This window comes from Mytilus trossulus, chromosome 6 (genome assembly GCF_036588685.1).
Source record: "Mytilus trossulus isolate FHL-02 chromosome 6, PNRI_Mtr1.1.1.hap1, whole genome shotgun sequence".
NCBI classification, from domain to species: domain Eukaryota; kingdom Metazoa; phylum Mollusca; class Bivalvia; order Mytilida; family Mytilidae; genus Mytilus; species Mytilus trossulus.
Genome location: NC_086378.1, coordinates 24,434,617 through 24,460,732, shown reverse-complemented (window position 1 = coordinate 24,460,732; position 26,116 = coordinate 24,434,617). Strand labels below are relative to the sequence as shown.

Below are 26,116 nucleotides of genomic sequence, written 5' to 3'. Positions count from 1 at the left end.
TGAATTTATTGAACCATAAAACTAAGTTTTGACTCTTCACATTTTACATAATCCGCTTCGCAGATTATTCAATGACAATGTAAAGAGTCAAAACTTAGTTTTAGATAATAGCCATTCATTAAATAAAATATAGACTTACAGATGGAAAATATAAATGCAAGTTAAATCACATTTGTGTATGATTGAGGCTCCTTGTGGGGTTTATGATTAGATGATTACCTGGCCATGATTATTTGATTATCAGTCAAGATATTTCATGATTACTGAATTATTTGATCATCTAAGACTGTATTATTGAAAATTTGATTATCTTGTTTAAAAAATTAATTAATGATTATTTGATTATATTGACAAAAAAAATGTGATTGTGTGATTACTTTGAATACCACCATGAGGGGCCTCATGATTCAAACATATATTATTAAGACATGAAATGTCAGGTATAAAAAGTTATTTATCATGAAGGTCCAATCTTATTAAAATAAGTTCTCATCACTTGCTCCTCGATATTTTATATGTCGCTGTGTGCACGGCGACATATAAAAAATTGAGAAGCAAGTGATGAGAACTTATTTTAATAAGATTGCATGAAGTTCATGATTTCTTTTTCTATGTTTTACAACCAAAAAAATAAATATCATTGTCTTTAATAAGATAAAACAAGCAAGCATAGGACCACATGTAATTTTAAATTTACCAGTACATTGCATGTTTCGTTTGTTATGATGTAGCAATCACAAATTTGACCAAAAGATTACATATATCTTATAAGAACATTTATGAATTAGCAGTGAATCTGTCTTTGATGATGAATTTTTAATTTAGAACCTGTTCTGACATTTATTGCATAAGTAGACTAGAAAAGAAGATAGTTTGTGGATTTATCCTGTCAGATACACTTCTAAATCATTCAGGAATATAAAGAAAGTGATAATCATGGATTAATACTGTATCAGCGATGACAATGTTTTAGAAATTCTGTCTCTCCCTTTCAAATCACTTAGCTCTATAACAACTAAACAATCTAACACATCTCCAGAAGCTTTTTCAAGTAGCTCACAAGCAGCTTTCATTGTACCTGTTAAAAGAAAGCAGAAAATGTTGTCATATGTAAATTGATTTTGACAAAAAGTTCAGCTATTCATTACACATTTTTAAAGAGAATGACAAGACAGGTATGGTATTTAGAATAATTTGGTCATATTTCTTTAAGGCTAAATAAAAAAGAATGCATGTTTACTGTACCCCTACCTACTAGCCTACCCAAATTTGTATACTACAGGATGTAAGATATAGGTGTTGGAAAAACTTATTGTTATTTATCAACATTTTAGTAGTATAAGTTAGCAATTTGGTCCACCATATGTCCACAGTACTGATTTGTATGAACCAAAGTTTATTTATTCAGTTGTAAACTCCATATTATTTTTGCACAATACAATCATGACAATTAACAAATGATTGTACTAGTATGATTATAAACAAAAGTTGGGGTTTTTTTTTCTGAAGATTTTTGGTATAATTCCACCTTATGTAATAATGCTGTATTTTGATTGGTTGAGAAACATGGTATTTTTCACCAATTTCTATATTTTGATGTTTTCTTTTCTCTGCAGGGGTATTTGCCATTAGGGAATTCCATATGCCGGGGTTTTGCTAGCAAATACCATGGCAGATGGGAAATACCCTAGCAAATACCATGTCTGAAAATAAATCAAAGAATTATTTCTATTCTAATCTGACAAATTCATGGGCATTCTAAATATATGGTTCCAGATGAAATATTTAGGATAAAAAACATCATTTATATTGAATTTGGAAAGAATGACGTAAAAATACGGGAAATAACGCCATAAATATAACTCCATGGAAACGAAATGTCAACCAGTCACATAAAACTGGAATCCACTTGTATTACGCTTCACTGAAACTGATTATCACTTGTAGAAGTCAGCCGACAACCAGCTTTTTATAATAAAAAGGGAGATATATATACAGTCAGTGACTGTACATAAAAAATAATAAGAAATGATAATATGGTCAATATAACTTGACTGCGCAAATAGCACAGTTGCAGTGTATACAAAAATTATACATTCAAGTCAAAATTTCATATGATACCTGATTATAATATTTTTTTTGAGGTGGAACATTCGGTGGAATTAAACAAATATATCATGCTTACAAGGGGTATTTGCCAAAAATACCGGTTTCGAGGTAATCAAATTTCCCTCGCCTAACGGCTCTGGAAATTTGTACCTCTCAACCGTTTTTTTTGGCAAATACCCCTTGTAAGCATGATATATTTGTATAAAATTATGACCATGATGAAAAGTAATTCAATTTTTGGGATACGATTGCTTTCAATCCTTTTATTCTCAATATTAAGGAACATCTCGGATTCTTATGATTGTCTTGCTTGAAAAGGTAAAAACAAACAAAAGGATGGATTGCAACTTTCCTATCATGTTCTTTTCATAATCTTCATGTTTAATAATTCCCTTGACTTATATATGCATGTTTTTAACAACACGGAAAAACAGAATTAAGCAGTATTTATATTTAGTGTATTTATAAATTTAGAAACACATTAGAGGGAATTCCCAGTTTTGGTAAAATGCAAGAGTTCTCTGAATTCCGATCAATCTGTTTCTGTCATATAAGAACTGAAGTGGAGTTTTTCTTATATGTTACCATTATGAAACTGATATTTTAGATTGTATTTCCATAAAGAAATAGAGAGCCATCTTGGTCGTTTAAGGACATACGATACAGTTTTGATCCTGTATTTACAAGTTCGTGAAAATTTGTATATAGGCTATTTTTTACCTGATTAAATAAAATATGTAATAAAAAATATACCTTCATGTGCTACTTTTGGGGTAAAATGAGGTCAAAATTTTGTATATTTGCTCAAAATTCAGATTTGTGGCCGTAATTTCTTTTTTGGAAGAAAATCATAACTTTTTAGCTCACCTGGTCCAAAGGGCCAAGTGAGCTTTTCTCATCACTTGGCATCCGGCGTCGTCGTCCGTCGTTAGCTTTTACAAAAATCTTCTCCTCTGAAACTACTGGGTCAAATTACACCAAACTTGGCCACAATCATCATTGAGGTATCTAGTTTAAAAACTGTGTCCGATGACCCGGCCAACCATCCAAGATGGCCGCCAAGGCTAAAAATAGACCATAGGGGTAAAATGCAGTTTTTGGCTTATAACTCAAAAACAAAAGCATTTAGAGCAAATCTGACATGGGGTAAAATTGTTGATCAGGTGAAGATCTATCTGCCCTCAAATTTTCAGATGTTTTGGACAACCCGTTGTTGGGTTGCTGCCCCTGATTTCGTAATTTTAAGGAAATTTTGTTGTTTATGGTTATTATTTTGAATATTATAATAGATAGAGATAAACTGTAAACAGCAATAATGTTCAGCAAAGTAAGATTTACAAATAAGTCAACATGACCAAAATGGTCAGTTGACCCCTTTAGGAGTTATTGCCCTTTATAGTCAATTTTTAACCATTTTTCGTAAATCTTTGTAATCTTTTACAAAAATCTTCTCCTCTGAAACTACTGGGCCAAATTAAACCAAACTTGGCCACAATCATCATTGGGGTATCTAGATAAAAAAATGTGTCCGGTGACCCTGCCAAACATCCAAGATGGCCACCATGGCTAAAAATAGAACATAGGGGTAAAATGCAGTTTTTGGCTTATAACTCAAAAACCAAAGCATTTACAGCAAATCTGATGGGGCTAAAACAGGGGGGGGGGTCAAATTGTTTATTAGGTAAAGATCTATCTGCCCTGAAATTTTCAGATAAATCAGACAACCCATTATTGGGTTGCTGCCCCTTATTTGGTAATTTTAAGGAAATTTTGCTGTTTTTGGTTATTATCATGAATATTATAATAGATAGAGATAAACTGTAAACAGCAATTATGTTCAGCAAAGTAAGATTTACAAATAAGTCAACATGACCAAAATGGTCAGTTGACCCCTTTAAGAGTTATTGCCCTTTATAGTCAATTTTTAACCATTTTTCGTAAATCTTTGTAATCTTTTACAAAAATCTTCTCCTCTGAAACTCCTGGGCCAAATAAATCCAAACTTGGCCACAATCATCTTTGGGGTAACTAGTTTGTAAAATATGTCCGATGACCCGGCAATTCAACCAAGATGGCCGCCACGGCTAAAAATAGAACAAAGGTGTAAAATGCAGTTTTTGGCTTATAACTCAAAAATTAAAGCATTTAGAGCAAATCTGGATTAGATAGAGATAAACTGTAAACAGCAATAATGTACTGCAAAGTGATACCTTAAAATTAGTCAACATGACCAAAATGGTCCCCTAAGGAGTTATTGTCCTTTATAGTCAACTTTAAACAATTTTCATAAAATTTGTAAATTTTTACTAACATTTTCCACTAAAACTACTGGGCCAAGTTCATTATAGATAGAGATATTGATAGCAGCTTGAATGTTCAGTAAAGTAAGATGTACAAACATATTACCATCACCAAAACACAAAGTTGTCATGAATCCATCTGCGTCCTTTGTTTAATATTCACATAGACCAAGGTGAGAGACACAGGCTCTTTAGAGCCTCTAGTTTGTTTTAAAAGATAAACACAAATTGTTTTTTTGTTAAATAATCGGTAATTTCTGTATTTTATTAATATCCTAAATTATTATGCATTTTTTATTCAGAAATAACTCATATTTATCAAATGTTCATGAATTTTGGAAAATACGTCATTTTTTGATGCATGTTTATCAAAATAAAAAAAAATCCTCTATTTACAGTTTTATAAAATTTGGGTCACATAATCTCCCTACAAAATGGAACAAATTGCTGTTTTGAAAAATAGGGGTCCATGAACTCGTTTTCAAATTAAATCAGTTTAAATGATAAAAATCAGTCGAAAAAAATGCATCTTTTCTCGATATGTCACAGCTTGACATCGCGAAAATAATATTTTACATTAGCAACGTCATTACCTCCCCTGAAACTGTATTGTATGCCCTTAATAAACATTTAATATACTTTCCTGCTTCAGGGTTTGTTTTGGAAATTATGCGCATGCGTATAGTTTTCTTGACTTCAAGGGGTTTTAGATTGAATGGTTGCTCTAGATTCCCCACTCAATTAATTAATTTATAACTCGTGTGATCTTTTCTATATATGTCTGCTATTGAGGGTTATCGTTGTTGCATAATTTTAAATCATATGCATCATTTAAATTAAAATAGATATCGTCCACATCGTAGAACACCCCTTTCGGCAAAATGGAGTCTTCCATATTATCGTTTCGAGTTGTTTCTCTTCCGGAAGTAACTTCCGTGAATTCTGAAATCGAGTATTAGCTCGTTCTGTTAATAAACGTCGTATTATATTAAAAACGATCGCAGTTTAAACCGATAAATGTGTATGGAAAGGAGTCATGATCACTGACCAAAAGGAAATTAAATATTTAAAGAGTTAGGAATGGGGTGCCTCCTAGAAATAACGTAGGAAAATAAGTGATAAGATAATGTACCAGGTGAAATACCTTTTCTCACTCTGAGTCTCGGTGACTTCTGTGGAAAGTAAACTTGGAATTGATAGTACAAAAATAAAACACAATAGGTCTAATTACATTGTTCATACACTTTTATCCAGGATTAGCTATTTTGTAGCTATTTTACATGAGCAGTTGAATTAGTTTTAAAAATAAAATTATCCAGCTACATGTATACATGTGTCAATGAAACAATGGAAATCTTATACCTCAGAGCAATCTGCTCTTTGATTTTTTATGTAATTAAATTACTTACCGCCAGTAGCTAGTAAATCATCAACTATTACAACCTTAGCTCCAGGCTTTATTGAATCCTTCTGTATTTCAAACTTATCCTAATGAATAAAAAATATCTTGCATTAAATAAATTTGGTGTATTTACTGTCTTCCGATTGGTTAAAAGAATGAGCTTTATTTTCAATGTTATAAATTTTTATAGCAACACGCCCACTCTAACGTTGTGTATTCATACGCAAACATCTGTGTACATTGTTATTCATGTTGATATATATCTTTGAGCCTTATTTTTGATAGAAATTTATTTATAATGAATAGCAATATATTATTTTAAATTTATTGAACCATAAAATTATTTTTTTACTCTTCACATTTAATAAATTAGAAAGTTTTGGTATGAGTTAAATTTGTATGCAACTCTTTCTATGTCGTGATGTTACACTATTGTTTCAGGTAAGGGTGAAGGTTGGTACCTATGAAAACCTTTAAACCTGCTGCTTTTGTTTTCACTTGTCCTAAGTCAGGAATCTGATGTTAAGTGGTTGTAATGTTGATGTGGTTCATAAATATTTCTCGCTTCTCCTTTTTTTTATATAGATAAGACAGTTGGTTTTTCGGTTTGAATAATTTTACACTAATCATTTTGGAGCCCCTTATAGCTTGCTGTTTGATATGAGTCAAGGCTCTGTGTTGAAGACCATACTTTGAACTTTAATGGTTTACTTTTACAAAGGTGACTTGGATGAAGAGTTCGTCTCTTTGGCACTCATACCACATCTTCTTATATCTATTTGCATGCATATTGTGGTCAATCAGCGGTACTATTCATATACAAGTTATTTTTATTTTCTTGAAGAAGAAATTATATAAATATACTTATACATGTATAAGTAATTTTGCAAGATACTTATACAAGTGAATTCTATTTACAGGTAAAAAAAGGGCTGATTTTAATTTTCCTATAGTCAACTTTCCATTTCTGTGTAGCAATATCCCAGCGGCACCAGCATATGGAGTATGGAGTTTATGTGTCTCAATTGATACATTACTCTAGAGCTAGCTCAAAGTACGCTGATTTTGTTGAACAAGTTACTGCTTTCTCAAAAGTTGCTAAGACAGGGCTATGAATCAATCAAATTAAGGTCATCACTCAAGAAATTTTACGGTCGCCATCATGAGCTGATTGGCCATTATGACAAAAGTGTGTCAGAAATCATTTCTGATATTTTTCCTCAGTCATAATAACCTTCCATCATTACCAGACTGAACAAAGAAATAACACGACGGGTGCCGTATACGGTGCAGGAAATGCTTACCCTTTCGAACACCTGATTTCACTCCCGGTTTTTAGTGGAATTTGTGTTGTTTTTTAATTATTATTGATGTTGATGTAAATGTCCTTTGGTTTTTGTGAGACTTTATTTACTCCTTGGTTTTGATTGTTAATGTCATTATGTCCCTTAGACATTCAGTTTTGTTTACTTGTATAAGTAAAAAAAAAGTCATCCTATCTTCTTTTATTTAATTCTTATGATTTTTTTTCTCTAATAGAATTTTTAAATGTTTGCCAATGCAGATGTCTTTGCAGAAATTAGTGCGATGTTTTTATAATTGCGTAAAATGCAACAGGGTTATAATCACAATAATTTCATCTCTCATTTAGAAATTATTTATAGGAATTAAATAGGATCTTTCTCGATATTGCACAAATTAAAATCGTGTTTTAGTCTAAAATGACAAAATCGCAATAATAAATGCATGCAATAGTTCCTGATTTTACAGTATTTACTATTCATACTTAATAAATTCTCAGTTCTTAAAAATAAACTAACCTGACCATATTCTAGTGAGTAAGTAACTTGAAATGTCTCCCCAGGAAGTTTCCCAGCTTTTCTTACAGGAACAAAACTAATGCCAAGTTCCTGTGCCATGATTGGTCCAAAAAGAAAGCCCCTGGAATCTAATCCAACTATTACTTCCACATTAGGGCTTTTTGATTTAACATGGTCCACAAGAACATCTGTCAACATTTTAAACACAGACGCATCTCTTAAAACTGGAAATATGTCCCTAAAAGAAATATTAAATTGATATAACATTTTGAAGCTATTTGTTAACGCAAAAATTTAGATTAAAATCAAATAGTTAATTTATGATGTTTATTTTCTGTATATATTTATAGATTATCGTTGATCATCTCAACGAGATTGATTTTCTCGCTTGAGCTGGAACAGCAATAATGTTTCTAGCAATAATTTTTCCATCTCAAGCGAGAAGCATGATATGAAAATTATCACAAAAAAGATCAAAGGAAAAATGCACAAAATAGCGATAAATATGCATATATGTATGACATATATACATGATATAATGCTTCAAATATTCTGCTCGTGAATAAAAGATAATAGTATTTAAACCACACAAAAAATGAACAAGAGAGTGTGCTACATTGCATATTTAAATTTTTAGCTATTAGTCAATCTTCTGTCTTATTAATTCATTTTATTGATGAAATATTAAAATCTAAGCTTGTTGGCTCCTCATCTTGGTTAGTGACATAAATAAGAATTTCAAATACATCGACATGATAATTTTTTACATTTCAGTCAATTTTTATTGGTGGAGGAAGCTGGAGTGTGTTGTGAGAATCACTCAGACCTTGGATATGAAAACTGACAATCCTAGTCAATTAAGATTGGAGTCCAGTGCACCTGCCCTGTGCGATAATCAAACTCACTTCTTAGACCAATTTATTCGAGATTCAAAAGTTGACAGTAACTCATCATTCAGACATTGTACATATGATAGTCCCTGCAAATACAGGCCTACATAAGCCAATTTTTTTTTTATTGTTTATATAAGAAAAATCTAACTTGAAGTCTATATACTGATATAGTCACAGTGGATATATAGTGTTGAACCTATCTCTTGGTAACCCTTGTTTATATATATATATATGATTGTGAAAAGGATATTTCAAAGAAGAGTTCAAATATCATGAGTATTTAAGAGTAATATTTGAGAATAATTATGAATTTCTGGAGGTTAAAATGATTCATAACCAGTGGGCCAGCATTCACAGTTTTAGGTAGAGACATATAAGAGGGTAGTCATGGTAGTAATGCACTAAGACGTAAGAGGGCAAACATTGGCTATTGTGAGCGTCAAATTTGTTAAAATTTACCGTGATTTGTCATTAAGTTCTCAAAAAGTTATTGTTACAGTCATTTTTTGAAAAAAATCATCTGATTTTTCAAAATGAGTTAGATTTTTTTTATCGTCTAAAAGAAAAGTGTACATTTTATTGTCATACACCAAAAATTACTTTTTAAATTTTTACTGTAATTAATCACAAAGGTACCCCAATTACGACCCTCCTATAATATATAACAACTGACATGTGTTAAAGTAGTCTTAGTTCACATATTATATAATATATATATATTAAAATTAAATAAGTAAAAAATGAAATTACCAAAATAATACACCAGGTTTGGGGAAATCTGGGTGATCAGTTATGCACTGCTTAATTTTTGCTATTTTTTCTTCAGTAGTCATTCTTGAATAGATTGAATCAAGTACGAAATCACAAGCCAAGGTACAACAAGGTGTTAAAAATATTACTTCCCCTTCTGAACTATTACCTTTTACCTTTGACCGATACAAACCGAAACTAAAATGCACCAAGGGATTATTTTAATCAAAAATAGCCTGTACCATGGCTGTATGTAACTACATATATTTTCCATAGTACATTTCCGTGAAATTTTTTTAGTATGCAATTCGAATAATTCTTTATCTATTTAATTAAGAGATTTAACGATGTTTTAATTATTTGTTAAACTATTTTATCCTTGCTTGAGCCCCACATCTACAGAAATCGTGTTCATTGCAACGTTTTAATGACTCAATAAAAATAATTGATTAAAAAGTAACATTTCTACATCGAAGGGAAACTTGAACAAAAAGTTTCTTTGTAATCAAGTAATTTTACAGCAAAGCTCTACGTTCATTTTATGTATTTGTGGTCATAATTACAACAGAATAAGTTTAAAGGAGACATTAAAAATCGTAGGACATTTTTAATTTTAATTTTTCATCATTTTTTTTTATCAGAAGACAAAACAGTCAAAAAAGTAATGACACTTTTAGTTTTTAGATTTATATTCAAAATGAAATATCATGGATATCATACAAATACTGTAATCTAACACATACTTCTTAAATGAGCATTTATAGAACGCTGCATTAAGGGATTACACCACTTTGTTTATATTTGTCTGAGATTACTCTGATGTCCCACAGCCCAAGCTTGTCTGGCAAAACAGCCGTTGGACGTCAGAGTAATCTCGGACTATGTTCATATATGCAATACACCTTGCCACTAGCCACTGGACGTTAAGCAACCATCAATCAATCAATCAACCTTGCCACTAATCCTTGTTGACTCCAAATTCTGTCCCGCTTGAACTATTGAATTCATACAACAATCACCTTACAAAGTCTTGACCAGTTGACACAAAAATCATGTATGCTCACATTTTCCTTCGCCCTGTTTCATGTTTTTACCCCACACCCTGGATCAGTTGGCACCTGTTTATAAAAGTAGTGTCTTGAGTAATTTTTAATCATGATTGTTTTTAATCATGATTTACTACGTGTACTAAGTGTATTACTATAATTTTATACCATTTTCCAGTCTAAAAGTTCCTCCTGTCCTAGGAAGCAATCAAAATAAAGAAAACTTCTAATAAATATGAATAAAGTATATGTACATAAGTTTTATAATGAAAACTATCCATTGAACATGTTGAATAATATAAAAAAACATGCATATTTTTTTTTTTGATTTGAGGTTTCTTATGACTTTAATATGAAAAGCATAAATTCATACTAAAGGTGTGAAAATTATTGTATATATGAAAATGAAAGAATAAGATTATGAGTATATAAATTATCATTACATCAGTCATGTCAGTAAGATACAATAGGAGTCCCATTATAATGAAATTGTCCTTTGTATAGTTTATGTTAGAACTTTGGCTTGGAATTAAATTATATAACTTGAATACATGTGTCAAATTTTTGTGAACTGCAACAAATAGTTCCTGATAGAGGTGACCTTCAAAGTGTAATTGTTTTTCTAATGATTGTTACAAAGAAAATCATGACCTCGAAACACGCCCCTTTTGTTACATATACATTTTTATAGAAGTATGTTTTCTTTAAATTTATGAGCTTTTTACTAGATGTAAACCATGTAAACATAATGTTATTGCTAAAATGTGTTCTTCGTCTAATGATAGATATTTTAAAATAGTAGGCCTACATGTATTATACAAGTATTTGATATATTTGTTTTATATAAATTATAAACTTTGCATATATTTGTTATCATAGTCATAATACATGTAATAGTTATGTTATTATTTTATTTAAAAATAACATAAATTTTGTGTATTGCAGATTTTTATATTTGTGATGAACTTAACACTAAATATTTCGAAATGGAGCTACTATAATTGAAGATTCATGATGAGTCAAAAAATAAAGCCCAATATGACTAAAGGTGATGTATCCTATTTACGGGCTACAGGAATACCACCCCCAGCATCTCCCGCCCCTTCAAGAGAAGGGTCTCATACACCAATGTCACAAATGTCTAATATAGAAAATGATTGGGATGACAGAGATGAAATAAGAACACGTGAATTAGAAGAGGCAAGAGCACGAGCCACCCAGATGGAGAAAACAATGAGATGGTGGTCTGATTGTACATCCAACTGGCGTGAAAAATGGAGCAAAGTTAGAAATGAGAGGAATAAAGCTCGTGAAGAAAACAGACAGCTCAGGACTAAATTGGAAGCAATGGCTAAAGAATGTACTGCATCTAAAAGGCAAAGTGAAGAACTTAAAGTGAAAAATGTAGAACTACAGAAACAATTAGGTATAAATGTAGACGCGGCAGCTGACGACAATGTGACAGTCAATGATGTTGACAAAAAGTCAGATAGTAGCCCTGCAAAGAAAAGTGAAAGTAACAAAGCATCTCCTGTGTCAGATGTTCGGAGAAAAAGTCATCCAAAGTCTGAGGATGATTCTGATGATTTTGAACTGGCAGAGGAAAAGACTAACCTTGCAGGACTCAAATTAGATGAGGCACAAAAGACATTAATTGCTGAAAGAGGGTAATTAGATATAGGAAGATGTGGTATAAGTGCCAATAAGACAACTCTCAATCCATGTAACAATGCGTTACAATGTATAAAAGCAAACCATTATAGGTCAAGATATGGCTTTCAACACGGCAGAATTTATTGGGTTTCAAACTAAAACAAGAGACTGATCAGATCAGATCAGTCATTTATAATGTTTTTACTTTTAACAATGAGATAAGCATGATATACTTATTCATGTAATTTACATCACAATTTCAGTAAAATAATACGTCCTGTCTACAAGTTATTTGTAATATACTTATATATAAAGCTTTCAAATATATGTTCTATCTAAAAAATTAAAGAATTCTTGCATTCAACTATGGTTTGAGACAAAAATAAGAACTAGGTCATAAAACTTTAATCAGAAACAGTTAAATCAAAAGATAATAAGTTAGAAAAGACCTAGAACATATATATACCGTAAACAGTTAAATTTTCGCACCATCATTATTTTGCGTGGCTATATAAATATTTTTTTTATAAGGGGTATAGAAAGTGAACAGCTTTTCATTTATAGTGATAAAATCAATCAGAAATATTTTGTTTTTGGTTTATTACTGTTTAAAGAGATTAAAAGTTTTGTCGTGTCTGCTTGTAAAAATACATACACACAGAAAAGAAGACTTAGTTAAGAGTGAATTAAACGCTGTCAGGATCAATTCTTATTAATCGATCATTTGATCTGTGTACAAATGGTGTAGCAGACAGTAATACTTTAATAACTGATTGACAGGTTACAGATGTCATTACCATATTTGTAACTAGTGCTGTTTACATAGCAATATTTGTAATGTCCGAGTGCTTGAGATGATGCTCTACATATAATATCCTATTCATATACTTATGAATAGAGTTTCCTTGAAATTTTGGCTATCATTTTATTTTCGCGTTTCATGTCTTACCGCGAAAATAGCAAAAATTAAACTGCCCGAAAAATTCCCTGTTTACAGTATTAAGAAAACTGTTTATATATTTAATAAACATGATAAATAAGGGAGAATTGGTTATGCAATTGTTATTTTGACAAGTTTTTTTGTTTTTTCAGTGAAAAGTCAGTATTGATGAAAACAATAGAGAAGTTACAATTAGAATTGAATTCACAGAAAACCAAATATGATGATCTAAAACAATCAAAACAAGAAGCATTATTAGAGGTAATTTTCTTTAAACCATAGACATCCTGTAAATGTATGTTCATTTAATTTGTATGTGGTGGAAAATTCGGTGCAATCATTAAAAAGAAAAAAAATATTATTTGAATGTACTGTAAGTATATCTTCTCTATAAAGTAATACAATGAAACCCGGCTAAACCAAATCCTGCATAAACCGGAAACCTGCATAAACCAAACATGTTCTTAAGCACCGTCATATCAAATTGTATGCGTTGTGAACCTAATAAAACCGAATATTGAGCAAAACCGAACACAATCTTAAGTCCCAAAGAGGTTTTGTTTAAACCGGTTTCACTATAGAAATGTTATCTTTTTAAATTGCACAAAACAAGTTTTGAGCTGAAATCATTGATGTCAAATGGATGTGATTGAAAAGCAAAATCATGTTTACCTCAACACAATGCTCTATAACAATTACACTGCAGGTATAAAGGAAAACCATATTTCTTGATTCAGTGATATACATTAATTGAAGTTCCAACAAATATTCATCGTACCTATAACCTTCCATAAAACACAAATTTAATCGACTAAAGAAAGTTCTGCCCTTTTCACATATTATTGATCACAATGCCTGTGAACTTCCTTGATAAATAAATTTGAGCCTTTTGTGATCAAAATGGACTTTTGAGGACATATAACAGGTAAACACATAATTTTCCTGTCACGATTGTCCATTTCTTTACACTGAATTGGTGTAAATTTTTCTTTGCAGGACTGCTATTATGAACACCTATGATCTTTTGCAATGTAAAGGCTTGTTATAGATATTTCACTTATTGTGAAAGAAAATCATTTAGATTTATTTCCAATTTTTCCATTTCTGTCAACTTGTGAAGAGAATTTTCAGTCTTACCAAATGGACATGATTTTTCAAGTATCTGAAAATTATTTGAAATGGCTTTAACAGCGCATGCTATTCAAAATTTTATTGATCAAGGAGTGCACATTGCTGAGTGTAGAATCAATCTGCACAATATGCAATGCCTGTTTACAGATTCATAATGCACCCATCTGTCTTCACAATACTGTAAAAAAATTAATTTTCATGAGCGATTTATTATTGGTATATTCACGAGTTAAGATATAAGGCAAATATAAATCAAATTTCCAATTTGTCTACTAGATTCTTTTCCTATGTGACTACATCGATCAAATATGAAAATCACAAAATTAAATGGACGTAAAATTGGCTATTAAGGGCAGAATTTGTAAAACGTATCCGTGAAAAATAAGTTTGTTCACAGTATGCAAAATCTATCCTCAGATTCATGCTGGATCTGTTAATATATTAAACATTATGTAGTTGAAATTTGTTGAATCAATTTCTATTTTATAGATAACCAAATTAAAAGAGAGTAACAAGGATGAATTAAGTCGTGTTACAGTTGAGCTGGAAGATGAAGCAGTGAATAGATCTAACATGGAAAAGAAGCTATCAGAACTGAGACGAGAGGTATGAAGTGGTGTAATATCATGTCAAAATTGTCTTGCATTTATAACGCTGGTAAAGTATGTACTCATAAAAGTTCACAGAATCAGAGGTTGTGTGATTGATAACAGAACTCAAAGCTGTGAGTTAGCAAACATACAGACAGCACACAATGTCAGTAAAGAAAACAATTGTAACGTTGCTGGGCTTCCAAAATTTTGTATTAAAATTGAAATTAAGGAAAAAATATCTCACAAACAGGCTTTGAAAATTTTGACAAAATGCATGCTTCCAAAATGTTGTATGTGAACTTGAACATTTTTCTAAATAGCAGTGAAATAAAAATCTTTGACGTTTCTGGATAATCAGAGAACTTGAATTATGTTCACAGATATAAAGAAATGCACAATTATTTTATTCCTGAAACCATTTTACAACGATTTTCAAGTTTTCATACAACATTTTGGAGCAAACTTTACAAACAACTTACATTGGCAATTTTGAAATTTGTCATATTTCAAAAGTTTTGATTGGTCTAACTGTATGCTATGTTGTAATATCAAAGATTTCCTCCCGCCCAGACCATTGGTGTCAAAAAGTATTTTTAGCCAAAAAAAATCATATATGACAATTTGGAAGTCCAGCAACGATTTACAAATAAAAGCTAGATCACATCCCATGATGAGTTATCTCCCTTTTATATTTATATGGCCAAAACATATGTGAATTTGTGTTAAAGTTTTTGTGGAGCCTGCAACTTTTGTTGTAGAAAGCTCGACATAGGGATAGTGTTCGGGCGGTGGCGGCGTTAGCTAACTTCTTAAAAGCTTTATATTTTAGAAGGTAGAAGACCTGGATGCTTCATACTTTGTATATAGATGCCTCATGTTACAAACTTTCCGTCAGTCACATGTTCAATGTCCTTGACCTCATTTTCATGGTTCAGTGACGACTTGAACAAAAAGTTCAGAATTTTTGTAATGTTGAATTCTCTCTTATTATAAGCAATAGGATAACTTTATTCAGTGATTTTGCTAGCGCTCGTCACTTTCGTATTTTACGAAAAGGTTTTCGAAATGACGAAAATATTTCATATCAATTTCGTCACTAAAATTTGGAAAGTGTAAAAATATTTACACATCAAATTTCTTGAATTCTACCTGTCTTTATGTTTCTGACAAGTTTATAACCCTCAGGTAATTAACGTTTACCACAGGTGTTGAAAGTTGTGATGACAAGTAATCCGCCTATCGCCAATCAGATGGGTCACTAATCCCTTAATTATTATTATAAAACCTCATAAATGACCATCATAATAATCTATTTAAGTTAAATCAGGCAGTCAGCATTTCATTTTAATCATTTCTCACAATTCTGTCGTATTTTCGTCATTTGAACAAAATTGATAATCTTCCCGGACATTTCAACTTTATTTTACTTTCAATATTTCCTTTACGATCATAATTTGCAGTTTGCTTGTCGTAGTTTCGTCATTTTAACGTATTTTTGTCATACTTTACATAAATATTCATCAAAAACTTTCAACAACTTCGATTAAAAAGAATGAAATTTATTCAAAACGTAAATATTTTCACTTGCAAACAGGTGCTTCCTGTTCTATGTATTGCGCATGCGTGAAAGTTCGTAGATGAATCCGGTTTTATTCTGAAATTATTATGTAATTGTCACTTCCCGTTTTCATTTCATTTCGTTTAAAAATCGAAAGTAAACATCTACAGGTGGCACGGTAGTATTTGCTTTCCAGAATTTAGGTTGCTCTTTTGTGTACCCTACTTAGGTAAATGTATCTAAACAGTGTGATTGGACAAAAAATACAGTATCAACTGAACATACTTTCCCAAACTGAGTGATGAATCAGGTGTAGAAAAATATAAAATAATTTTACATATAGATGAAAATGAATTTTTGAGAATTTTTTTAAATTTTACATTCACTGCACCATAAAAGACCTAAAAGTACTAGTGGCCTTAGGATTTTAAAAATAGCAAAAAAAGTAAACGGTCATGGTACATATCCAAATTCATCTCTGAATGGTAAAATGAAAGTACTTCAGTTAACTGTAAATGTAGAATTTTTTGCAGTGTTAGAAAGTGGTAAAAATTCTAAAAAGGCTATCATTATCCCTTATGGCCAGGAAATACTACCGTGCCACCTACAGTCATTAGAATCGTCACATAAAGTATAGATGCAGATCCTTCTATCCAATATTAAAGAAATTGATTCCAAATAGATATTTAAACTTATTTTCAAGAAAATAAATGATTGTGAAGTGAAAAAGTCGTTACAAGTTCATTTGACTTGTGCAGTAGTTTAAAAAATAGAGGCACACAACTTTTGTTGATCAGGGATGTGCCCTGAAAATAACTGAAGTGAAGTTGTGAACCATATTACCAGATCCCTGATCTTATCTTCATAACTTAGCATCACATCAGTCAATTCATGCAATATTGACAATAACTGCCTACATTAGCATTCCTAAAGTCTTCAAAGATCCTAGACTAGTTCTTGAAGAACTTAAACATATATGTATAGCTAGTTATATAAACATCCTAGATGGTAAGACCCCTTGCTATTATAAAAAATAAGCCTGAATTTTGTAATGCGCAAAAGTGACTAAAGCCCTCAAAATCCTAGCTGAAACCCTGCTTTATTTGGTATGTGCGTACCTTGCAAGGTCCTCATGCCCGTCAGACAATTTTCACTTGACCTCCACCTCATTTCATGGATCAGTGAACAAGGTTAAGTTTTGGTGGTCAAGTCCTTTTCTCATACTTTATACAATAGGTCTACTATATTTGTTGTATGGAATGATTGTAAGGTGTACATGTCTAGCAGGCAGATGTCATCTGACCTTGATACTTTTTCATGATTCAGTGTTCAAAGTTAAGTTTTTAAGTTTTAGTCTTTGTATCTAATATTATATGCCAAAGGTCAACTATATTTGGTGTAAGGAAATATACTATGATCTATATGTCAGTCCCGCAGGTTTTATTTGACCATGACCTAATTTCAGGGTTCATTGCACTGTGTTAAGTTTTTGTGTTTTGGTCTATTTTTCTTAAACAATAAGTAATAGGTCAACTATATTTGTTGTATGGAAGAATTGTTAGCTGTTCATGTCTGCCTGGCGTGGTTCATCAGACCTTGCCCTCATTTTCATGGTTCATTGTTTAGCTATCTTGGTTATTGTGAAGTGTGTGTGACAGTTGTAATAAAGCTTTATACTTAGGACTATCAATATAGTATAAATGATTAGTAAAGAAGGCGAGACATTTCAGTGTGTGCACTCTTGTTATTATATATATAGTTCTGTAGTACGACGCTAGATTAAAACTGACGAGGAAAGATAACATATGGCCACCGAAAGCTTTATTATTGTAGAGCCCAGGTGGTCGTGTGGTCTAGCGGGACGGCTGCAGTGCAGGTGATTTGCTGTCACGATATCACAGTAGCATGGGTTCGAATCCCTGCGAGGGAAGAACAAAAGATATGAAAGCAAATTTACAGATCTAACATTGTTTGGTTGATGTTTAGACGAGTATATCAGGTGGTCGTGTGGTTTAGCGGGACGGCTGCAGTGCAGGCGATTTGGTGTCACGATATCACAGTAGCATGGGTTCGAATCCCGGCGAGGGAAGAACCAAAAATTTGCGAAAGCAAATTTACAGATCTAACATTGTTGGGTTGATGTTTAGACGAGTTATATATATATATATATATATATATATAAGAAAAAGCTAAGTAAAGTCCGTATGCTGGTAACATATAAGAAAATTATTAAAAGATAATAACGGTTTCAATGCATCACTTTTTTACTAGTACTTTCACTGCTTCCGCAGATCTTCAGGTAATGTGACTTGTATATAAATAAAACAATTGATTGACGTTAACAATAGTATGACGTTAACAAATACAAGGGAGACTACTAATGTCATTTAAAGACTTTAAAATGTTACGTTAAAATTAGAATATCATTTATCATTTAATCCCGGGTTGAGAATGTTTATGAATAATTCTTCCTTCTTCCTCCTGAGAAAATCATTTTGACGATTGACCATATACAATGGAAATATTTTAAATCGTCCATTAGAACAACGATGGAAATGGTCGTTTGCCCTGATGAGTGTTAAATCTTCATGGTTGGTTTGCTGTCTATGTAAAGTCATTCTAGTCCGCAGTTCATTTTTTGTCTCTCCAACATAGAATTCCTCACAATTTGAACATATGAGAGAATAGATGACGTTTGAACTTTTACAAGACATATTTTGCCTCACAGTAAAATGCTTTCCATTTTTGAAATAAATTGAACTTTTTTCTATTAAATTTGGACAAGTCATACATCGTTTATCGGTACATTTTTTTACAATTGGCACAGTTTCATTAAAGTCAAATTTTGAAGATGTTAAATATCGTTTCAGACTTTTCGACTGTCTTTTGCTGTTGATAATCTTCTTTTTCTGTAAGACCTTGTCCATTCTTTCACTTTTGTGTAAATTTGTTTCAATTTGTCGCATGAAACTAAAAATGTCATAATCTCGCGGATTATAAGTTGTGACAAACGGAATAATTTTGTTTAAATTGTTCGATGATTCCTCGGTAGTTTCGGATCGCCGTGATTCTGTAACAATTGGTCCTTTTGTCAGTGCCTTTTGAATTCCGTAATTTATTACTTGTTCCGGGTAGTGTTGCTTCTTTAAATACGCTTTTAATTCTTCCAGTCTTTTATTGCGTAATATGTCTGTACTTGTAATAGTGATTATTCTTGACGCTAGATTAAAAGGTATATTTAATTTAACATGTTTTGGATGGTTTGAGTAAAAATTTAAATACATATGTGTATCAGTGTCTTTAGAGAAGATATCTGTGACAATTTCATTGTCTTCCGTTATAATAACCAAAATATCCAAAAACGGCATTTCCCTGACATTTCTGTTAATTGTGAAATGAATATATGGATTTAAAGAATTTAAATCAGAATGAAAATCTGAGACAGATATATCCGAATTCCAAATTATAAAACAGTCGTCAAGAAATCGTTTCCAGTTTTGACGATTGACTATTATTGGGATTATTGTATATAATATATACATAAGTACGTCTGAGTCAGTGACAACCCTACAACAGATGTATCCATCGGATCGCCATCAATGATGGTGATACATGGCTGTGTACATAATGTATATACAACTGGTTTAAACAATCTAACATTGTTGGTTTGATGTTTAAACGAGTTGTATATATATATATGGTCTAGCGGGACGGCTGCAGTGCAGGTGATTTGGTGTCACGAAATCACAGTAGCATGGGTTCGAATCCCGGCGACGGAAGAACCAAAAATTTGCGAAAGCAAATTTACAGATCTAACATTGTTGACGAGTTGTATATATATATATATATGTATATGTAACCTAGGTGGTCAACTGGTTTAGGGTGCTGTACATTGTGCAGGCGTGTCAAAGAAGCAAGTGTTCCAATCCTGCTGAACATTATGATTTTTGGCCTGGCCGTCAGTTCGTCTGTCCCACTTCAGGTTTAAGTTTTTGGTCATATTAGTTTTTGATGAAGTTGAACTCGAATTAAATTGAAACTTAGTATATGTATACATGTTCCTTTGGTTTGAGCTTTTTATTTTTAATGCAAAATTAGAGTTTTGACCCCAATTTCTCCGTCCACTCAACATAGAAAATGATAGTGCGAGTGGGGCATACATGTACCAAGGACACATTCTTGTTAATCTAAATAATGTGCACAGAGCACATAATTTTGTATATACAGTGATATATGCATGCATTGTTTAAAAAGTTAACATGATCCTATTTTAAAAAAATATTTTGTTATAGCTTGAAAGATTGCAAAGAGAAAATGCAGAAGAATATGGTAAAAGAGAACGTTTAGAAACAGATAAGTTTTCTCTAGAAAGAGAAAATAAAAAGATACGCATTCAAATAGAGGACCTTAAGGAACAGATTGACAGAAAGTCCCAGCAAACTTCTGCCATGGCTAACTCTGATGTCAAAAGTTTACAGACAGACCTATCAGCCAGTAATAAGGTAGCATGAAATTATGCAGCCAGAACAATTTACAAAAATGATGAAGCATGAAAATTTATTCTGACAGATCATCATCAAAGTTGCTTTAATTAATAAGTAGCATGAAAAAAATTATATTCAAATCAATGAACTAAAATGAGGTACTTGAAAAAGCAGATCAATGAGCTAACATTGGTCTTACAAAAAAAATGTCTTTTAGAGAGTTTTGCCGAGATAAAGTATTGTAACTCTACTATCAAAAAAATTATATGTTTTCTCATTCTTACTGGAGTTTTACTTTTTGATACTCCAGATTGTGTTGTTGCTTTCCATGTGTTCGTTCAGTGAATATTAGCTGTCCTCAAAGGGTTGTTTAAATAATGCTATTAGTTTTTGTATCCTTTTATTTTTATTTCATCTTTTTTTTTTGGCATGGGGAAATATAAACAAAGACAGTGAATGCCCCTAACTTCACATGAACAACTTAGTTTTTTTTTTTATGACTATGATGTCATCAGAAAAGGCATTTTTGTAGTGTTTTAAGAGTAATATTTATATATGAATGATATGTGCAAAAAAAATGTTTATTTTTTTATATTATATTTTGAACCATTTGGTGAATTGAAGATGTTTTAAAGTGCTTTTTTTTTCAAGGAGCTGAACGACTTAAAAGTTGCTTATACAAGGTTAAAGAAAACTTTACAAGAAAAGAATACAGAACTAGACCATAGTAAAAGACGTGCTGAACAATATGAGGCAGATGTAAAGAAACTCAGAGTGAGGATAGAGGAACTTAAAAAGGACTTGGCAAATGCTGAAGATGAGGTAAAAAGCTTTACTTTTATAAATTGTTATTTGGATGGAGAGATGTCTCATTGGCACTCACACCACATCTTCCTATATCTATTTTGAAACAGTCAAGTAAAATGCTGAGGTTGAGCTCCTGTAGATTCAGAAATTGTTATGTGCATTTATTTTTGTGATTTTTGAAGAGTGGACAAGAGTGTGAGATACATTAATGCAATTACATGAATATTTTTATACAGATATATATGTATCAGATATTAGAAAGAGTTCTTATTACAATGTATTGAAATACTCTCCCAATCTCAATATTTGCATTAATAAAAACCTTGCAATAGTTTTTGAATTTACAGTAATTAGGCTTGATAATGAAAACAGTCAAAAAACTGCTACAAATGAAATAATTAAAATGTTTAGGATGAGAATACTAGGCTTTTCAATGAAAATAATTATTTAAAAAGCTTTTGATAAAATACTCAGACTTGGTTATAAAAACCGCGAAATGAAATAGGTTTAATGGAAATAAAGGCAATATTAAATATCAGAGTTTTTTCACAAGATAGGTGTTTAAGTTTAAACAAGGATTTATTTTTATTTGCAGGCTGATGCACAGGGAAATTCTTTAAGAAAGCAGCAAAGAGAAAACGATGATCTTCAAGAGCAACTTGAAAATCTACAAGTTCAATTAAATCATGCACAAAATAGGTATGTTAGTGAGAAACACATAAGTTTATACTGTACTCTTCCATGTGTTTATTGGGAGTTTTTTGGCGTTAGGTATTAATCATGGTTTGTTCTTCATATTGGATAGACAAATCTTTACTTTATTCACATTGTATGGCTTAAATACAAAATGCTTTTAAAAGACTGAAATTTCAGATAGAATGACTTTTTGTGGTTAACTCAATTGGGAAAACTAACAATATACAATATGTAAATGTTCAGTGTTTATTGAAGCATTTTAATTTTTTAAAGTATAAATTTGTCTGGAAGCCTCATTTTGATATATGATTGATTGTTACAGCAGAAAATGCACTTATCTATTTATAGATTACAAAGAAGTAACCCATCAACAGTGAAGTCCCGGACACCTAGTGTAAAATCCTTTGACCCAAATGAACTTGGAGAGGACCCAGACAGTGATGACTCAGATCTTGACATAGAAACGTAACCTGAGTTATTGAAGCATAATATACACATATAAGTAACTGTATATATATTTGTTCCAGAATATATGCCTGTGTGTTTCAATGGTGCATCATTATACATTTGTCTCACAGTCATATATATAAGATTCCAACTCATTATGTCCCTAACGGCTTTATATGTGCCAGTATGTACTATCAAACCATTGTTGTAGTGTATATCACTGAATAGAAAACACTGATATTGTTATACACCTTATCGCTATTTGTCAGCCATTACTTGACATCAGAAAGGTTCCTTTGACGTCACAATAGAAAAAAATTGACACCTCAATGGAAAAGTGATTGTTGTAGGACAGTTCAAAAAGAGCAGATTTTGTGGTCAAGAGGAGCAGAATCTGATGTCATGAGGAGCAGATCTGAGGTCAAGAGGAGCAGATTCGGAGGTCAAGAGGTGCAGATTCTCTGGTCAAGCGGAACAGATATCTAAATAGCGATAAAGTCTATTGAAAATGCTGATATTGTTATTGTTGTGAAGTATAATACTAAATTCACATAGGTTCATGTGATAAAAGTCTTCTCAGGTATTATTGATAGTATTAACCAAAATACATCATTTAAACATTAACATCATTTATGTATAACGAATATACATTTAGAAATAACAATAATATTCAATTTAATCCTACAATTATAGTGTGAAGTTCACTTCTTCAAGGCATTCTCAACCAATATTCATTGATACCATGATTTGAATAGGTAATCAAAGACAACTAATTATTGATGCTATTTTAGCATTTTGCATTTTTTTCATCATTTTAGAATATGAAAGTCAGTCGTATCTGAAAGGGATATCTCAGTTTCATAGCAATATTGAACCAACTATAGGATAAGACACCGGATATAATCAAACTCGATATGCATGATATGGAATTGTAGCTCATTGATATATAAGATAAAAGCAATACTTAAATGTTTATCACTCTTAGAAATGATATAATAAGTGGTTTTATGTAAAATGTCATGTCACTATAATGTATTATAAATCTTTATCATTGTTTATGGTTTGAATCATGTAGAAAATATAGGTTTGTTGAGCATTTCTATACTGTTGAATGCAGATATGAAATTGATGTTTGTAGCAGTATATGATTCTTCCCCTTATATTGCAATGTTCAAAACTAGATATTTTATTAATGAATCAGATATGAAAATTTCACAAACCTGTATTTCAACAAGATTATTTTTCACTATTTTATAACATGGATATTATATTTATGTGCCTTGGAAGCACGTAGTTGTTAAGGAATTTAAATGAAATTACACTGTTGCTCCTTGATTAGATATTGTTAAATGTAAATCATTAATGTACTTAATTATGCAAGTTATATCATGCTGTATTATTTCAATTTACTGTTTACCATGATATATAAACATGACAAAATGAATTTCTGTAATAATTTTTTCTAATTACAAAAAATGGTTTTAAAAAAATCATGATATATTTTTAAACCCAGACTTCCAAAAATGGATTAAATGTATAAAAGAAAGAAAAATGTAATGTAAGTTCATTTAATACTGTGAATTCTTTATATTTTGTGAGATTCATTGGACCTGTTTTCACGGATTTACTGGGTATAGGTAAACCACAAATTTTTAAATTTTCAATTAAGTCAAGTGTCTAAAAGCTTTAAACTTTGGCAAAACCGTAAAATATCAAATATCGTCAAAAACATTTTTATCTTAATCCAAGAAAATAAATGAATCCACTTTAAATGATAATGCATCTGAAAGAATGATGTGAAAATCTTAATAAAACATAATATTAAGATAGTCTAACAACAGGGAACCTTTACAACCCTTGAGGAAGAAAAGTGGAAAAATATTTAATTGCATTTTCTTGAATAGTTGTTTTTAATTCATTTTTATAAAACCAATATTTTGATGTACTAAAAACATGTATTACTATTATTACATTTATTTTGTGTATATATAGTTTGTTATAAATAGTAAATTAATTAGTATTGAGTATAATTGAAAAAAAAATAGTTCTTATTTCTGTATTCATCTTTTTTTTGGGGTTGTGACACTTTGTTTGTTTAATTTGAGTTTTATTATATTTTTTTACAATAGAGTTAGTGATCAGTCTTATTTTAGTTATATTTAGGACAAGACTTATTTATATATTTTTGTTATGTAAAGTAACGTTTAACCCAACATAAACTTATGTTCAAATTAATTTTAATTTGTCAAATACTTGCCAGTAGTAACATTGTTTCATGTTTTTAAATCATCAGTTTTCCTACCAAAGTTCAGTGTTTCTCTCTGGGCACTCCCGGGGCCATCCACTGATAAAAAATGACTGCCATAAAACGCTAAATAGTGCTAAAAATGGTTTAAACACCAATCAATGTATTTTAGGTTGAAAAACAAGAAAACAGCCTTTTTAGCTCACCGTTCCATAAGATTGTCAATTGACCCCTTAAAGAGTTATTGGCCTTTAAAGGACAATTTTACACAATTTGTTTGAAAAACAAACTAATATGAAATTGAACACATAAACTCTTAAACGAAAAATAAATGCCAAAAAATCAAGGTGAGCAATTCAGGCTCTTGAGAGCCTCTTGTTTCAAATGTATTGACTCAAAGAAAAGCGAAGCAGATTATTTTCTAGCTGGTTTTATTTGTTAAAATTCTTTTTGATGACTTTCATAATGTAAACTACTGTTTTTCTAAATCTGTGTACATATCAGCCTGTTTTGACCAATGTAAGGCCGTGTTCACATTGAACTACATGTAAACTCAGTGTTGTGTGAGTGTAACTCACACATAAACTAAACATAATTACGTTCTCATTGACAAAACTCAATGTTTACATGTAGTGTAAATCATGTTTTGTCTACATGCAGTAGATAGTCGATGTAGACCTTGTGTAGGTTAAGTGTACACAAAAATAGGCATTCAGAACTTTAATTTTCCCATGTATATTTAAAAAAGAAGCGATTTTTATATAAAATTGATACTTATAACACTTATAACTAAAGTTCTTTGCAGAAATATTTGTCTAAACTTGTTATATTTATTTGTTACAAAGACACTTTACATAGCCTTATCAACCCCTTATCAAGAAAGACAAGACTCGTCCATCATCATTGCCGAACACATAATTCATTTGAAAAGGTCTTCCCGAATCGACTCAACTTTACTCAAACAACGATTCACTCATAAATGCATTACTGAAAAAGGGTGAGGCTACATGTAATTAGATATAGGAAGATGAGGTGTGAGTGCCAATGAGACAACTCTCCATCCAAATAACAATTTACAAAAAGTAAACCACTATAGGTCAATGTACGGCCTTCAACATGGAGCATTGGTTTGTGTGTTTGTGCAGTATCTCATTAAAATACAGATGGAAAACAACAAAAAAACATAACCCCCTCCTTTTGCTAAATACTCCTTGGAGAAAAAAATACCATTTGAAACAAACA

At 31.2% G+C, this 26,116-nt stretch overlaps 2 protein-coding genes across 3 annotated transcripts; one reads left to right on the top strand and one right to left on the bottom strand.

The window, feature by feature from the left end:
* Positions 1–107: 107 nt before the first annotated feature.
* LOC134720966 (adenine phosphoribosyltransferase-like) lies at positions 108–9,456 on the bottom strand. The gene is made up of 4 exons (XM_063583593.1): positions 9,275–9,456; positions 7,632–7,869; positions 5,819–5,897; positions 108–1,078 (listed from the first exon to the last, which is right to left on the bottom strand). The coding sequence occupies exons 1-4, from the start codon at positions 9,355–9,357 to the stop codon at positions 942–944; spliced, it is 537 nt and encodes a 178-aa protein (XP_063439663.1). The 5' UTR covers positions 9,358–9,456; the 3' UTR covers positions 108–941.
* Positions 9,457–9,738: 282 nt separating this feature from the next.
* LOC134720965 (coiled-coil domain-containing protein 102A-like) lies at positions 9,739–25,394 on the top strand. 2 transcript variants are annotated; one of them, XM_063583591.1, is made up of 8 exons: positions 9,739–9,870; positions 11,266–11,987; positions 13,066–13,174; positions 14,534–14,650; positions 20,488–20,697; positions 21,331–21,501; positions 22,082–22,185; positions 22,531–25,394. In XM_063583591.1, exons 2-8 carry the CDS (start codon positions 11,332–11,334, stop codon positions 22,649–22,651), a joined length of 1,488 nt encoding a protein of 495 aa, XP_063439661.1. In that variant the 5' UTR covers positions 9,739–9,870; positions 11,266–11,331; the 3' UTR covers positions 22,652–25,394. The 2 variants fall into 2 exon arrangements, with proteins under 2 accessions (XP_063439661.1, XP_063439662.1); XM_063583592.1 differs by having other exon boundaries at positions 9,752–9,826.
* The last annotated feature ends 722 nt before the right edge of the window (positions 25,395–26,116 follow it).